The sequence below is a fragment of the Mus pahari genome, chromosome 10 (genome assembly GCF_900095145.1).
Source record: "Mus pahari chromosome 10, PAHARI_EIJ_v1.1, whole genome shotgun sequence".
NCBI classification, from domain to species: domain Eukaryota; kingdom Metazoa; phylum Chordata; class Mammalia; order Rodentia; family Muridae; genus Mus; species Mus pahari.
This window is the reverse complement of record NC_034599.1, coordinates 48,994,070-49,009,568: the sequence shown is the minus strand read 5'-3', so window position 1 is coordinate 49,009,568 and position 15,499 is coordinate 48,994,070. Positions and strand designations below refer to the sequence as shown.

The following is a 15,499-nucleotide window of genomic DNA, read 5'->3' as shown; positions in this document are numbered from 1 at the left end:
TGGGTGGAAGACCTAAATGTGAAAAGCAAAGCCTTAACATTCTAAAAAATATACGAAACTTTTATTACAGCATGGCGGGAAATAATTTTTTAAAATCAGATTTTAAAAAAAATCAAGGGAATTATGGGCCAATGTCTGTTAAAGTGTAAACCTGTATATATACCATCATGAGAGAATGGTGAAGCGCTGGCTGAGAAGAATGCATGTTAAGATACCATTTTTGTCCAATTCAGATGGACAAAAATTTTAAACGTGGGCTATGGATGAGGAAGCTTAACCTCAGGAACTCACTACTGCTGGGAGTGAACATGGGTGCAGTCTCCTTGGAGACCAGTTGGCAGCACTTCTGCCTGGACTTGGCAGGCGTGTTCTAGATGTAGAATCTGGCAGACTGCTGTGTGTCCACAGGGAGTGTCATGAATTTAAATGTCCAGCAATGAGAACGATGCAGACATGTTCATACTAGGTAAATCTTGAAAGTGTGATGTCAAATGAAATGTTTCTGAAGGGCTTATGTGGCACCTTTTATGAAAAGTTTAAAAGCATTCATCGATGAAAACCAGAGATCAAACATCTAACGTCAATTAGATTCGAGAAGAGAGAAGCAGGAAAGAAGTTGAACAAAGAGAACCTCACCTCCCTCTGTCTTGGAGGGCAAAATGTTAAGAACTGCTCCTGGGTGGCCATATTGCTTGCCAGGTAAAGTGCTTGCCCACAGCCTAGTGACCCAAGTAAAGTCCCCAGAACTCATGTCACAGTGGAACAGAGGACAAACTACACAGAGTTGTTCTCTGACCTTCATAGGTAGGCTTGGGCACATGTACATACCCACACCTACACATCATATATACACCATAACAATACATTTAAAAATAATTTTAAAAGAAATTTTTTCTGGGTATTGGCCATATAGGTGTTATATTTTCTTCTATTTTGTCTATTTGCTTGAAATGGTTTATTGGTTTAAAGATTTGTTGGTGTGTGTGTGTGTGTGTGTGTGTGTGTGTGTGTACATATGTGTTTGTCTGTAGGAAAGTGTGCATGTGCCCATGGAGGCCAGGAGAGGGTGTCTGGCCCACTGGACCTGGAGTTACTGGCGTTTTTGAGCACCTGATGAGGGAGTGAAGATCTGAACTCTGGCCCTCATGATAGACCAGTAAGAACTCTTAACCATGGAACCATCTCTCCAGTCCCAGTTTGTAAAAAAAGCAATTCTTCTGAGGAGACAAAACCAATCAGTCTTCATTTTAAAGTGGGCAGTAATTCAAAAGAACATTTAAAGTAATTGGTTTGTCACTCATGCATGGAAGTTTAGAATTTATTGACATACTGTGTATTTGGTTTGGGGTGAAGCACAGGATGATGGGTTGGGCTGCAGAACCTCTCTCTCTCTCTCTCTCTCTCTCTCTCTCTCTCTCTCTCTCTCTCTCTCGTTTTCCTTGAGTGTAAAATGCTGCTGCCATTGTGCACATCATAGAGCTGCTGCAGGAATATGGTCAGTTAAATGCAGAAAGTGCTTCAGTGATCAAGACTACCCCCTAGGAAACTCTTTTGTTATTATACCTGATGATAACCTGCCACTTAAAGGGACACCATGCAAGGATGGTGTCTTAGTCAGGGTTTCTATTCCTGTACAAACATCATGACCAAGAAGCAAGTTGGGGAGGAAAAGGTTTATTCAGCTTACATTTTCATACTGCTGTTGATCACCAAAGGATACAGAACTGGAACTCGGGCAGGTCAGAAAGCAGGAGCTGAGGCAGAAGCCATTAGAGGGATGTTCTTTACCTGGCTTGCTCAGCCTGCTCTCTTATAGAACCCAAGACTACCAGCCCAGGGATGGTCCCACACACAAGAGGCCTTTCCCCCTTGATCACTAATTGAGAAAATACCTTACAGCTGGATCTCATGTAGGCATTTCCTCAACTAAAGCTCCTTTCTCTGTGATAACTCCAGCTGTGTCAAGTTGACACAGATGGGGATTGACTAGGTTTCTTTAAAATAATTATTTAAGTAGATGCTGGCTTTCCTGGCTGATGCTCTTCTGCTCTTCTGTGCTATAAAAATCTCTCTGGGGTCATCAGAACTAACCTGCCAAGTTGGATGTGATTCAGTCTCTAGACTTGGCAACTTATCTGCTTCAGATAGTTCTGGTAAAGGAAAGTGATCAAATACTGATCTACTTTTCAGTGCTAGCTATAAAAATTAATAAGAAAAATATCTATGTAATTGTTTCAAACAGACACGGTTCTGTCCAAAACCAAAAACTTTATCTATTATCTACCCTCAACTTCTGGCAAATGAGGTATTATTCATAATGCTGGGTTTTTTAATTTATATTTTGTTTTGTTTTTTAGTGTGTTAAATGACAAGTATTAACTTTCTTTGCTCGATGGAGATTTAAATTGAGGTCCCTTTAATGTTTCACGGAAGTAAAAAGTCCCAATCTTTAAGGAGCTTTTTTTAGTTACTCTTCTATGTCTGTGAAGAGACACCATGACCAAAGCAACCTTCAAAAGAAGGCATTTAACTGGAGACTTGCTTACAGTTTCAGAGGTAAGCCCATGGCAGGTAATGTACTAACAGAGGCCAGGAGCTGAGAGCTCATATTTTATACCCTGGCAACAAGCAGGGGTCAGGGAGAAGGAAAGAGAGACAGAGACAGAGAGAGACAGAGACATAGGAGGCAGAAACAGAGACAGAGATGGTCAGAGACTGACTGGGAATAGCATGGGGGGTTGAAACCTTAAAGGCATTCCTCAGTGATCTCCTTCAATGAAGCTACACCTTCTGATCTTTTCCCCGAATACTTATTAGGGATCCAGTAACCAAACCTATGAGCCTATGGGGGCCCTTCTTATTCAAATAACCTCTCAGGAACTAAGGCTATTTCCTGAAGGAAGATGTACAAAGACAAAGAATGCAGGCTCTGTCTGGAATTTTGTGAACTGGGCTCTGGAGCTCTGCTGCTGACTAGTCACGTATCTCTGAGTGAACTGTGGACATCCACTGAGTCTCAGTTTCTTAATCTATGAGCTGGAGCACACAGGCCTTCTCTTACCGGTCTGCAAGGATCAAAGGCACGGTCCACTTGGCCTCAGGTTCAGAATCGTGGGTTGAGGTACAGATTGCACAGTGTAGGTTGGTTTGTTGGCTGGGGTGGGTTAGAAAAGACAAGATAATAAGCTGAAAGCTTGTGCAGCTGACTCTGCCAAAATCTCCTCATTTCACCTAAAATGATGGGGGGGGGAAACAAAACAAAACAACCCCTCCTAAAAAAGAGGATGAAAACCTTTGGTCTTCATAGTGACCGTCCTAAAATACTGCTTTTCTGATGCGATGATTTGGAATCCGGCTCTGCAGCAATCCGAATCTGCTTTCATGCTTTTACTGTTGTGGCTTTTGTGCTCACATCCTCCGCACCCTGGATGGCTAGCATAGGTCAGACATCTCCCCAGCTCACCAATCACTCCTCCTGTCTTTGGGTTAATTAACTTCCAGGACTGAGCAGCCACCACCACAGGCAAATCCAAACTCTGCCTGCTCACAAGCTTGTGAGAGGAGCTACAGATGAGATTTCAGGGGCCCCTGCGAGCCAGCTGAGATTTCAGGACCCCCTGTGTGCCGGTTGAAAGCCAGAGCACTGGCTATAGGACAAAGGAGGTGGGAGTGACACAACACTCCTTGCTCTATGACTACAACCTCATAATTTAGTCTTTTCTTATGTTGCCCTTCACCCCACCCTGCATCACTCAGATCTGCCTTCCCTCCCTTGCATAGTCTTAAAAACACCCATTCTCTTGATTGGTGATTACGGGGTATTAGGTGGTAGACTGCAAAAGGGGTAGGGATCCCAAGATGGATCTAGCATGGCTCCAGGAAGAATACTCTTTAGCAGGACAAACGTCTGTATTCTGAAGAAAGCCAGCTTATCCTTCAGGGTGGCTAACGGTCTGTTACAGGAAGTCCACATTCTCATTCTTATTAGGAAACAACAGGGGACATATGGGAAACACGGGGAGCTCGGGGGTAAGATAAGTGAGATTTGAGGTGCCCTGTTACCTAAACCAGGTCGACTTTATCTCCATCTTCGTGACAATGCCCACAAGCACCTGTCCCTCAGGGCTGAGCCCATCTTCCACCTACACTGGATTTTCTGGTTTCAGCTGGTGACATTTCAATGTCCTCCTACCCCACCCAGTCTCTCAGGCTACAAAAAAAAGTGTCATCTTTAACTTTTCTCTCCCTCCAAAGCAATTGATGTGGTTGCTTATCTCTCTCATCACCCAAAGGACAAGACCAAACTCAAAAATCTATGTAACTGTCTACCTAATTACCGTGGTTTGCCAGTGCCTTTTGAAAATATCTCAAAGCAAGTGACAACATTGATATACAATCTGTATTTCATATATAATTTTATTAATTTTTGAAATTTGTATGGGCATGTTTTCATTGTTAAGATATGCTGGTATCGCAGTATCTCTGTAGTTCAGGCTTATCTCAAGCTCATAGCAATCCTACTGCCTCAGCCTCCCAGAGCTAAAACTACTGGTGTGTACCATCATGCCTGGCTTTATGGCTAATTTCTTATTAGATCGTGCTAGAGCACTGCTTTTACCTAAAATATGTCTGTGGGAGAGATCTTGCCAAGAGGAGGGCAGTCGTTGACCACTGACTCTTCTCCGCTCATATGTGCTTGCATACAAAAAACTTAGACCCCAGTCTTCGGTTTTGTGTCTCGCAGACCGACACTTTTTGAACTCACTGTGGAAGAAGTTAAAATTAGAGTTGTATGTGAGCTTGTCCTGCTTGGAATGCCTTGAGTTCTCTATTCCTTGGTCTGAGACATAAGTGACTGGCAGCCTAAACCACAAGATCTTCTCACCTCCTGGGCCTGAGCCTTACCTTCTCTGTGGCCTTGGCCTTACCACGTTCCTTGCACATGTGATTCCTGGCCTTCCCAGATGCGCTCATAAACAGCATCCATCGCTTCCATCTGGGTACCACGCCCACTTCTACTTAACGTTTTGCAGAGAGTTATCTTTCCTGTTTGTCATCTTGAACTGTCAATGGAAGTGAAGTGATGCTGTTTGCTGTGAATAATTCTCTGTTGCAAAAATATGTCTCTGCGTACTTAATATGCAAGCTTTCCACTCACCTTTTAGGGAGGTGACAAAGGTGGAGAATCAGAGTCCTATGAGGAGGAAGGCAGAAGGGCTGTGCGCTGGCCCTTGTACCCCCACATCCTGGTGATGCTCGGGAGCACTTTCCTGGGCTCTGGGGACAGCTCAGTGTCTGATACCTTTTATAACCATAGTCTGCTTTGGCTCTGATGAAGTTTATTACCTTACTCCCACTAGGCTCCTCTGCCTCTTTCCTGCCCACTCACCAAGCTTGGTAAGACGTTCCTGCTGTCCGTCGTTATAAGCATGACATTTTGCCATCTGGGAGAGCTTCGAGTTTTCTAGAAATATGGAAGCATAACTTGTGTGCTGGCTGGACACTAATTTTTAAGGCAGCCACTTATTGTGACCCCAGGCCTTGTCCATGCACTGAGCCGTCCACTTAGGTCTTTGGTCTTCTCTCTCTAGACTTCTCGATTCCCACTGTCAGACTAGAGTCAGAAATCCTGAGGTGTCATAAATTACTCCTTAGCCTTCATGGCTAGATGATGGGAACTTTTCAGAAATAATTAAGAGAAACACCCCCAACCAAAAGCACTTTCTGAAGGCTTGTGTATAGGAAAAAAACTAAAGTGCCAACACCTATTCTGGTCATTTTGGTGTTTCCCATTAGCCACAATGAAGGGTGCTTTTCAAATCAGCTTACCCCTGGCGTTGGTCCCCAAATTTAACTCGTGTTCTTCCTTCAAGCCTACAGTCTCTTCCTGGTATGTTACCAACATGGTTCCTCTATAGACTTCTAGTACAGAAGTATGGATAGGAAATGTCCAGGATTTTCATGTGCAAAAATATCTCTGAATATGACCGTACCCTCGGGTCCATGCTCCCTTAAATCATTACTAACATTGTGTATCCTCTCCCCCCATAGATCTCTGTAAAAATGTTCTGTTCATCAGGGTGTCCTGATTTTATTTCTACTAATCCTGTCCACTGTTTCCAATATTGCATACCACAGGATGTGTTTTACATATTTATATGTATACGTATTTGTGTATGTTTGTGTGCCTAGTAAGTTTGTGGCTGGGTGACTAAACAAAACCATGGGGTCATCTTTACTGCAGGACTTCTTAAAGCTTTGACAATAAATACCTGATGTGGTGGACCATCAAGAGCCTTCTTTCCCAGGACATTTAATAGGATAGATTATATATGACATTAGTGTTGGGGCACATTCATAGAATGCAGAAATCTGTGGTCATGTGGGAATCTACTTGGTGATGTGGGATTTGGTTTGTTTTGGTTTGGTTTTTCCTTACAGGTTTACTGGTGGTTTTAATGGTCCATATACTCAGGTTCTTCTGCTCGAGACTCACAGGCTTTAAGTCTTTGTAGATGTCCATATTCCAACCCTTCTGAGTTCTGAGAGTAGAAGTTTGTAAATCTTGTTTATTTGCAGATAAGTAATTTCTATTCAGGGAGATGGTCAGAAGCATTAGGGAAACCACCTAGGAGCTTGGTATCATGATAGAAGTGGAAGATCTCATCCTACCCACCTAAATCAACTTACCGCCACCATAACAGTTCACCATAAATGTAGAAGGTTAAGTCACTATTAGTTTGTCCACATTCTAGAACTCAAAGATCTGAATGAAGTAGGTTTATGGGGATTTTGGGTGGCATAGGGAAGAACGCTTCATCTTGCAATTTTAGCTTGTACAGGCCACCCAGAGTCCTTGGCTCACATCCTCATCCTCTGTCTGCAAAGCTAGCAGACATGTCTCACACACTTACACACACATACACACACACACACACACACACACACACACCTTCCGTTCTCACACTCGTTTTCTCTTGCTCCCTTCTGCCCCCACCTTTCCCTTTCAACAACCTGTCATTTCATGGGCCGGTGGATAGAACAATATAATCCCTCTCCTTCAAGACCCTTAACTTAATACATTTGTTTGTCATGTAAGATAGCATCGTTCCACGCACTGGTAAAAGGACATCATGGTGGGGTCAGGCATCTTTTTCTGTCAACCACCTCCTTCTCTTGGAATTGATAGAACACCTTAATGTATTTATTAAGCCTCACAGAAAATAAACCATTTCATTCTGTTTAATAGCCAGTGTTCTTCAAATTTATTTAATTAAGGGACTTTTTTTTTCTTTACAAGGCACGCTTTTTTGTCTAAACCAAAAAAAAAAAAAAAAAAACAGATATATTTTATTTTAAACTGTCTGTCTGTCCATCTGTCTGTCTGCGTGTGTATATATGCACATGTGTACAGGTGCCCACAAGGGCTAGAAGAGACCATCCTCTGGAGACAGAGTTACACAGTTGTAAACTACCTGGTATGGGTCCTGGAAACTGAACTCAGGTCCCCTGCAAGGGCAGTCATGCCGTGCTGTTAACTGCTGAGCTGTGGCTAGGCCTGATTTCTTGTCTTATTTTGAAGCTTCTCAACAGCTGATCTCAAGCGTTCCTCCTCCTCCTCCTCCTCAGCACAAACATTCGTCAACGAGAGTTTTGAAGGAACAGACTTCCAGATACAAATTCTCTTTCTTCACACCCTCTCTGTGCAGACTTTACACAAATTCTTTCACCTGGGAAAATAGATGGAGCCAAGGCATGGTGGTCTTCCTTCTTCCCACTGTTCAATCATGGTGTTTCCTCCTGGGGAGAACTTAGTGGAATCTGTAGCTCTGGGATGGAGAGCCTTCCCAGACAAAATGCCAATCTGAAATTCATATTGATGAGATGTCTTTTAGTCAAAGTACCTTAACCTACTATTCCACATGCCATTTAGAGATGTGTTTCTGGTAAAACTTTTATTTTTTAAAGATTAATGAATACCCAGCCCAGGCTAGCCTCGATATGAACACTACGTCTGCTAAAAACTTTATCAGTCCTTGGGGGTTTATTGTCACATGAATCTTCCTTAATTCAGTTTACCTGTACACTTTAGTTGGCATAATTAGGATGGGTTAATCAAGTGTCTTTAAGCATTAACAACCAACATGAAATTAAAATTCTGTGGGTGAGCTAAGTATAATGGCCCATTCCTATAAACCCAGTACCAAAGAGGTAGGCATATCAGTATTGAAGATCAAAGCCAGCCTGGGCTACACAGACCATTTGTAGACTTTGTAGAGTATTTCAACAAATTCAGGATAGGCTTATGTAGACATAGTGTTGTAGGATTAAAAAACAAAAACCACATATGCTCTCCTTTATTCACAATGTGAGTAAGAACGAAATAAATTGGCTGTGGTTTTCCTAAGATTCATTCGTGTGCTAGTCCTACAAGGCATGTTCGATTTGTCATTTGTTGATATTTCTATTTTCAACACAGTACCATTTTTTTTCCCTCAAGAACTGTAGTGACCTGGGCATAGTGATACACATCTATAATCCCAACTCTTTGGAGACAGAGGCAGGAGGATCTTAAGTTCACGTCTAGCATATACTACATAAGAAGTTTCAGACCAGCCTGGGCTACACAGTGAGACCCTGTGTGTGTGTGTGTGTGTGTGTGTGTGTGTGTGTGTGTGTGTCACTGTGAACCATACCCAGAACCTTGTGCTTGCTAAGAGTCCACACTCCCATGAGACTCCTATCTCAAAATAAAAATAAACAATTAAATCAGTAAATAAATAATAAACAAGTAAGCATTGGTTAGTAACATTTCTTAACAGAGTTATTTTGACTTTCTCTCCAATGTTTTATATCTGTTGTGTAAATTGTTGTATATACGGGTAATGACAACACAACACAACAGCTGCCTGGCATCTGTAACATAACACAATTTCTTGACAGTGAAAATAATATATCTTAGACTCAACAAAATATAGGTCCTGAGACTTGGCTTAAAAAAGTAGTTTCATGATCAACTGCTCCTATGTCTCTGAAAATGAGATTAACTACATTCTGGTCACTGTGCAATAATTCTCTTGTATAAGTTGCAAAACTGAATAGTTTCCATGGAACTAGCAGCTATAGGGAAATTGTTGGTAAGTAGTCAAGTTGGAGAAGCCAAATGCATGCAGTAGGTCTAAAATGGTACGATTAGGTCTGGATGAGAGGAAGACACTGTCACAGAGGATGAGCCTGCATGCCATTTAAAGTTCTCAGGATGAGCAGGCATATGTGAAGAGGGTAGAGCAGATGGTGTTGTTGTTGGTGTCCATTTCCCCAAAGAGTCTTTCCTTATACTATCAAGACCAGTGGTGAGTGCTGCTAAGAGTGAATCAGTAATTATAAAGGTGTTTGCCAAGCCTGATGAACTGAGTTTAATTCTTGGGATGCACATGGTAGAAGGAGAGAGCTGACTCCCACAAACACACATGTGACCACAACACACATGCCCACGCATGTACACAGCATAATAGGTAGATAGATAGATAGATAGATAGATAGATAGATAGATAGATAGATAGATAGGGAGGGAGGGAGAGGGAGGGAGGGAGGGAGAGAGAGAGAAAACATTGGTGACCAGGGTATGGTGACACTTGGGAAGATCAGGGGTACAGTTTAGTTAGGGTAGTTGTGGATATAGGCATGAGGTTTTGCTCTGAGAATATAAGTTCTACTTAATGTGTTTTATTTGAAAACAATAAACAAAACAAAAACAAAAACAAAAAGCAACAGTTCTCATGTTCCTGCTTGTATCTCTTTACCGTAGGTCCTCATGTGTTTAGTTCTAAGAATCTCGCCCTTCAAGCCCAGAAGAAGATCCTAAGCAAGATAGCCAGCAAAACTGTGGCCAACATGCTGATTGATGACACCAGCAGTGAGATCTTTGATGAGCTGTACAAAGTCACAGAAGAACACACCCACAACAAGAAGGAGGCCCACAAGATCATGAAGGATGCAATCAAAGTGGCAATCAAAATCGGTATTCTCTACCGGAACAAGCAGTTCAGTCAAGAGGAGGTTATAATTGTGGAGAAACTCCGGAAGAAACTGAACCAGACTGCGATGACCATGGTCAGCTTCTACGAAGTAGAGTATACCTTTGATACGAATGTGCTCTCTAAGCTTCTGCATGAGTGCAAGGACCTGGTACATGAACTGGTGCAGCGACACTTGACACCCAGAACCCATGGACGCATAAACCATGTCTTCAACCACTTTGCTGATGTGGAATTCCTTTCCACTCTCTATGGTCCGCATGGAAACTGCAGGTCCAATCTCAAGAGGATTTGCGAAGGAATCAATAAATTGTTAGATGAAAAGATCCTCTGAACAGCTTCCCCTCTCTTCGACTTTGCTGCTTCAAAGTTAGAATATTCAACCTCATCCAGTGAGAATCAAGCAGCAACCCTTGTTCAAGATGTTCTTGTGTCTTCGTTATAATTCTGATGTGGATTCAAACCCAGACTTGGTATGTTTACTCCCTGGGCACAGGCAAGAGCTCTCAAGCCTAAACGAACTGTGTTTGCCAAGAATAGTCAACTGTTGTAAGCAGGAAGGCTGCTTTGCTTACCATCCTGAGCTCCATTCATCTCGAAGTGAAAGGCATCGTGGAATAGGATACAGGAAACATGGATGTGGATACCAGCCCTGCCACTGTTAAGGAGATCTATGTTCTGGAACTTGATGCTTCCTGACTACCTCACTGGGCTGTGGTGAGGACTGAACAGGAGAACTCGCATCCACAGTTTTCTGAAACAGAGACCAGTGACTGTATATAATAAATGGGTGTGGCATAATTGTTCATAATTAGTGGGTTTGTTTGTTGCTAGTTGTCATAGCATATTTAGTAATCACAGTACCGTAGAGGCCGGGTTATAAGAATTATGCTTGGGGTTGGGAGGAGTATGGACTGCAGAATGAGGTTCAGACAAACCTGACCTATACAGAAAACTCTCAGGAAAGAAGTAGAAGAAAAGGAAGAAAGAGTTCCTTGCCTCCTTAAGAGAAATGAGAGTCCAGGTGAAGCTGCTCCCTTTGTTCTGCACGTGGATTGAGGACATCTGTTCAAGGCTGCAGCGGTGACTCTCAGTTTAGGAAGAGCAATGCTTTCCTTATTTTCCGGTTTTCTCTGGTTTCTCCGACTCTCCAGTTTCACCTCCAGCTACATCTGTTCAGAACCACCCTATGTCGCAGGCTGCGTTGACTCACTGTCTCACATGTCTCCTCCTCTCCTTTCCTCTTCCACAGACATGCTCTGTTTGGATGAATGCTTTTTAATTTCCTTAATGAGATGATTAGTTCTGTTTTGTAGGGGGTGTAGGTTCTGCCCTTAAATTTTATTTATAATTGATCTGTACTCATTTTAAGTATTTGTTGTGGCATAAAGCTTCAGTAGATGTATATTCTGTATTATCAAATCAGTGTAATTAGCAAATCTATCACAAATATTTATTTTTTTCTGGCAGGGATATTCACAATCCCTCCCTTGAGCTATTTAGTAATATGTAGCACATTATTGTTAGCTATAACTACCTTATTATGAAACAGAACAGTATAACTTTCCTATGTAAATGCGACTATCAGTCTCTCCCCATCTCTCTCCCTCTCCACTTTCCACTCTGTAATAACTGATGTTCTGCCTTTTGTTTTTTAGATATTAACTTCTGAATTACTTCCTGTTTGTGAATTACTCAGTGTTTGTTCTATGTCTGTCTCATTTCACTTAACATAAAGTTTTGTAATTTTATCCACATTGCTGCAAATGTCAGAATTTTTTTTTTAACAATAAAAAAAAAACTCATTCCATTCTGTTCAAATGTCACTTTTTCTTCTGTTGCTCATCTGTTGATGGGTGGTTTGAGTCTGTCTCTCAGCTATTGAAAATATTGCTGTAATAAATATGGGGAGTCCCTGTACCTGTTTTCAACATGATTGTTTCATTTACTTGGCATCTAGAGCCAGTAAGGTAGTTTCTGGGTTAGGTAGTAGTTTTATCATAGGAAACAACCACTCTGTTTTCTGCGAGGCTGTTCTGCTGTGCATCTGCAGCAATATTTTATAAGATTTACATTTTCTCCACACTCCTATTAACATGTGTCATCCTCTGTCGTTTTTATATTACCATTGTATCCTCAAAAATGTAAAATCTCACTGTGATTTCTATGTGTATTTTCCTAATAATTAATGATTTCAATAATTTTTTACAAATATTATGGCTATCAGTGTGCCTCTTTTTGAGAAATTTCTTTTCTGGTCTTTTCCCTTTTAAAATTCGGATTGTGTTTTAATATGCGGTTGAGATCTTTGGTTATGTTAATAGTCATATATTATTAGAGTTAGTGAGTAGGGCTATGTATTCTGTAGATGGCATAGCCAGTGAAGCTGAGCTGCCCAGGCCAAGATCTGAGTCAATTCCAGATGTGAGACCTTGAGCTACAGGATTTGATTTCCACTGTTAAACTTTTGTTTTGCTTTGATTTATTGTGACTGTTCCTGGTTCTTCCCTCTTGGAATAAGAACTATGTAACTTGTCTGTGATTTTAAAGGAGCCCAAACTTTGGAATTTTATGGAGACTTTGGGTATTTTAAAGAGACTGAACTTTTAACCACTGTGCGACTTCAAAAGTTACATTATGTCTTATATTGTGACATTGATATTAATATGAGATCTTGGGATAAACAAAAAGGAAAGGTTATGGATTAAGAATAATGTTTTATCAATGCATGGCATGACAAGGGGTCCAGTGACTTGGTTGAATATTTGTCAACTTGACATAAGCTGGAGTTTTCTGGGAAGACAGATATCTATTGAGAAAACACATACATCTAATGGTAGGCAAATGTCTAGGGCATTTTCTTGACCAGTGATTGGTGTGAAAGGATCTAGCTTGCTGGAAATGGTTTCACCCCTGGGTGGGTGATCTAGGACTGTGTAAGGAACCAGGCTGAGCAAACCATAGAACCAAGCCAGTAAGCAGCATCCATCCATGGCCTCTACTTTAGGCTCCTACTATGAGTTTGTGCACTTAGTTCCCTTCATAAAGGACTTTAGTCTGAGAAGAGACATAAACCCTCTCCTTCTCAAGTTGCTTTTGGTCAAAATGTTTTATCATGCCAGGAGAAGGCAAGCCAAGAAATCAGATACAGGGTCATTTAAGTATATCCTGAGTACAACTTGCAGTCTGGGATGGCAGTCCCTCTAGGCATCTTTCACTGTTTAAGGTTTTGATTGTTATCTTTGGTATTTTTATATAATATTCAAGTTTTTTTTCTGTAAAGGGTTGCATTTGAATTTTGGTAGGAATGGCATTAAATCTGTAAATTGCTTTTTGTAGGATGGCTGTTTTTGTTAGTATTACTCCTGCCAATCCATGAGCATGGGCGTTCCTTCCATCTATCTCCTGGTATAATCTTTTATGTCCTTTTTTTCAGTGTCTTAAAGTTTTTATTGTATAAGTCTTTTGCTGCCTTTGATTTTTTTTCCATGATTTTAAAAAGCTATTGTAAACTTAATTGTTTCCCTTGGTATTTTTTCCTTGGTATTTGTGTACAGAAAGGCTATGTATTTTTTCAGTGTTATATTTGAATCCTGCTGCTTTTCTGAATGTGTTAATCAGGTGTGGGATATTTCTTGTGGACTCTTCAGGGTCTTTCATGTATAGAATCATATCTACAAACAAGGATACTTTGCCTCCTTCTTTGTATCTTCTCTATTGCCTTCACGGGTCTCACTGATGGAGATAAGACTTCCAGCACTTTAGTAACTAGGATGGTGGCAAGGGTGGGCATACTTGATTTGTTTCTAGTCTTAAAGAAAATGCCTTCAGTTTCTTTTTGGTCCCCTTCTTCCTTCCTTCGTAATTCTTGAATAATGGTAAGAATAAACAAAACTAAAAAGAGCCTAATAATTTTGACTTAATTTGTTTTTCAGCTTAGCTGTAACTTGTGTAGAAAGTTGGGAACAGCAAGTTCACCTACTGCAAGTTAATTTAAATAAGCCTCAAAACACCACAAACTTTCAAGGATCACCAGAGAGCAACTGCAAAAACAGAGATCCACAGCTATAACCATTTAAAAAATATGTAAGAAGAGGTTCCAAGGACATGAAGTGCTGGCCTCTTAGAACAGGACCTTTCTTCTATCTACTGTTGGAGTCTGTGGTTTCCCAGAAGAGATACTATGGGACTAAGGTTAGATCTGTGAACAGAGGGATTGATGCCAACTGCCTGGTGCTGGAGACACTTAAAGGCTATGATAAAGCTGGTCCATAAATATTAGAACAAGTACAAACTAGATTCAGCTGCTGCTGCTGAAGTGAAGAGGTGTTGCTATGGTGATACTGGAGCAAACAACACAAGCAGGATATCTCCTCCCCTACTCAAGCCCTGCAAACTCTGGAACTATAGAGTCTAACAGGAAACCTGACAATGCAGAAATGTGGTCTGGAGTTCCAGCCCCACTATCACACAACAAATATTGAAAAGTGGCCTTGGAACTCAAAGCTACTGGGTTGAATGACATAGATACCTAGGTATATAAAATCACTTTAAGTAATTAACAGATGGAAGACAACTGTGGATAGTTAACTAATGTAAATAAAGTTAAAAGTTGAGCTCCATATATTGTGTTCTGAATTACTCTGTGTATTAGTCATGATTCCATAGGATCAAGAAATTTCCACCTTTTGATCTTGGTCTTTAGCTTATATATTAAAAGATTAGGGTACACATTTTTATCTATGATAATGATACTTTTGTAATAATTATCAACATAATTTTGCTTCTTAGAAGCAAATGACTAAAAAAATGAAAGTAAATAAGAATTTGATTGATTGAAAATAGATTATGAATTTTGAAAGAATTGACTTGTCATGTTGTAAGCCTCCAATATAGTCACAAAACTATCTCAAGACTCAGTAGGGGGGAAAAAGCTTATGGAATTCAAAATTTTCAAATTCATGAATGTTATTTATTTTTTCCTTTAAAATATCCAGGAAAGAAGTATTACAGGAAGACAGAAAAACAGAACTGAAAAAAGGGAAGAGTCCAGGTACATGTCCCATCACACATATCACTGATCAGATGGAAAAGAACAATAAATGAAGCATTTAATTCACTGCCACAGACATCAAATGACACACTTGAATGTGTATGCATGCACACATAAATGCCACAGACACACATACACACATATAACACAGACATCTACTAACACACATGCATACACACATAACACGGATGCACACCTGCATAATACAGCAATCCACTAACACATACACACATAACACACACACATATATAAAACACAGATACCCACTAGCACACACATACTACATAACATGTACAAAGAGATACACACAGATACATAGCACAGAAACACACAAACATACACATACATAATATACATATGCACAAACATATACACATACAGACTCACAAACATACACACAGAGACACAC

At 40.7% G+C, this 15,499-nt stretch overlaps 1 protein-coding gene across 1 annotated transcript in view; it reads left to right on the top strand.

The window, feature by feature from the left end:
• The window catches only part of Tnfaip8l3 (TNF alpha induced protein 8 like 3), a 37,997-nt gene extending 26,151 nt beyond the window's left edge, over positions 1-11,846 (top strand). The window contains exon 2 of the mRNA XM_021207757.2: positions 9,809-11,846. Within this exon, the coding sequence (XP_021063416.1) occupies positions 9,809-10,371 (563 nt within the window). The 3' untranslated portion in view covers positions 10,372-11,846. The remainder of the gene's footprint in view (positions 1-9,808) is intronic.
• The last annotated feature ends 3,653 nt before the right edge of the window (positions 11,847-15,499 follow it).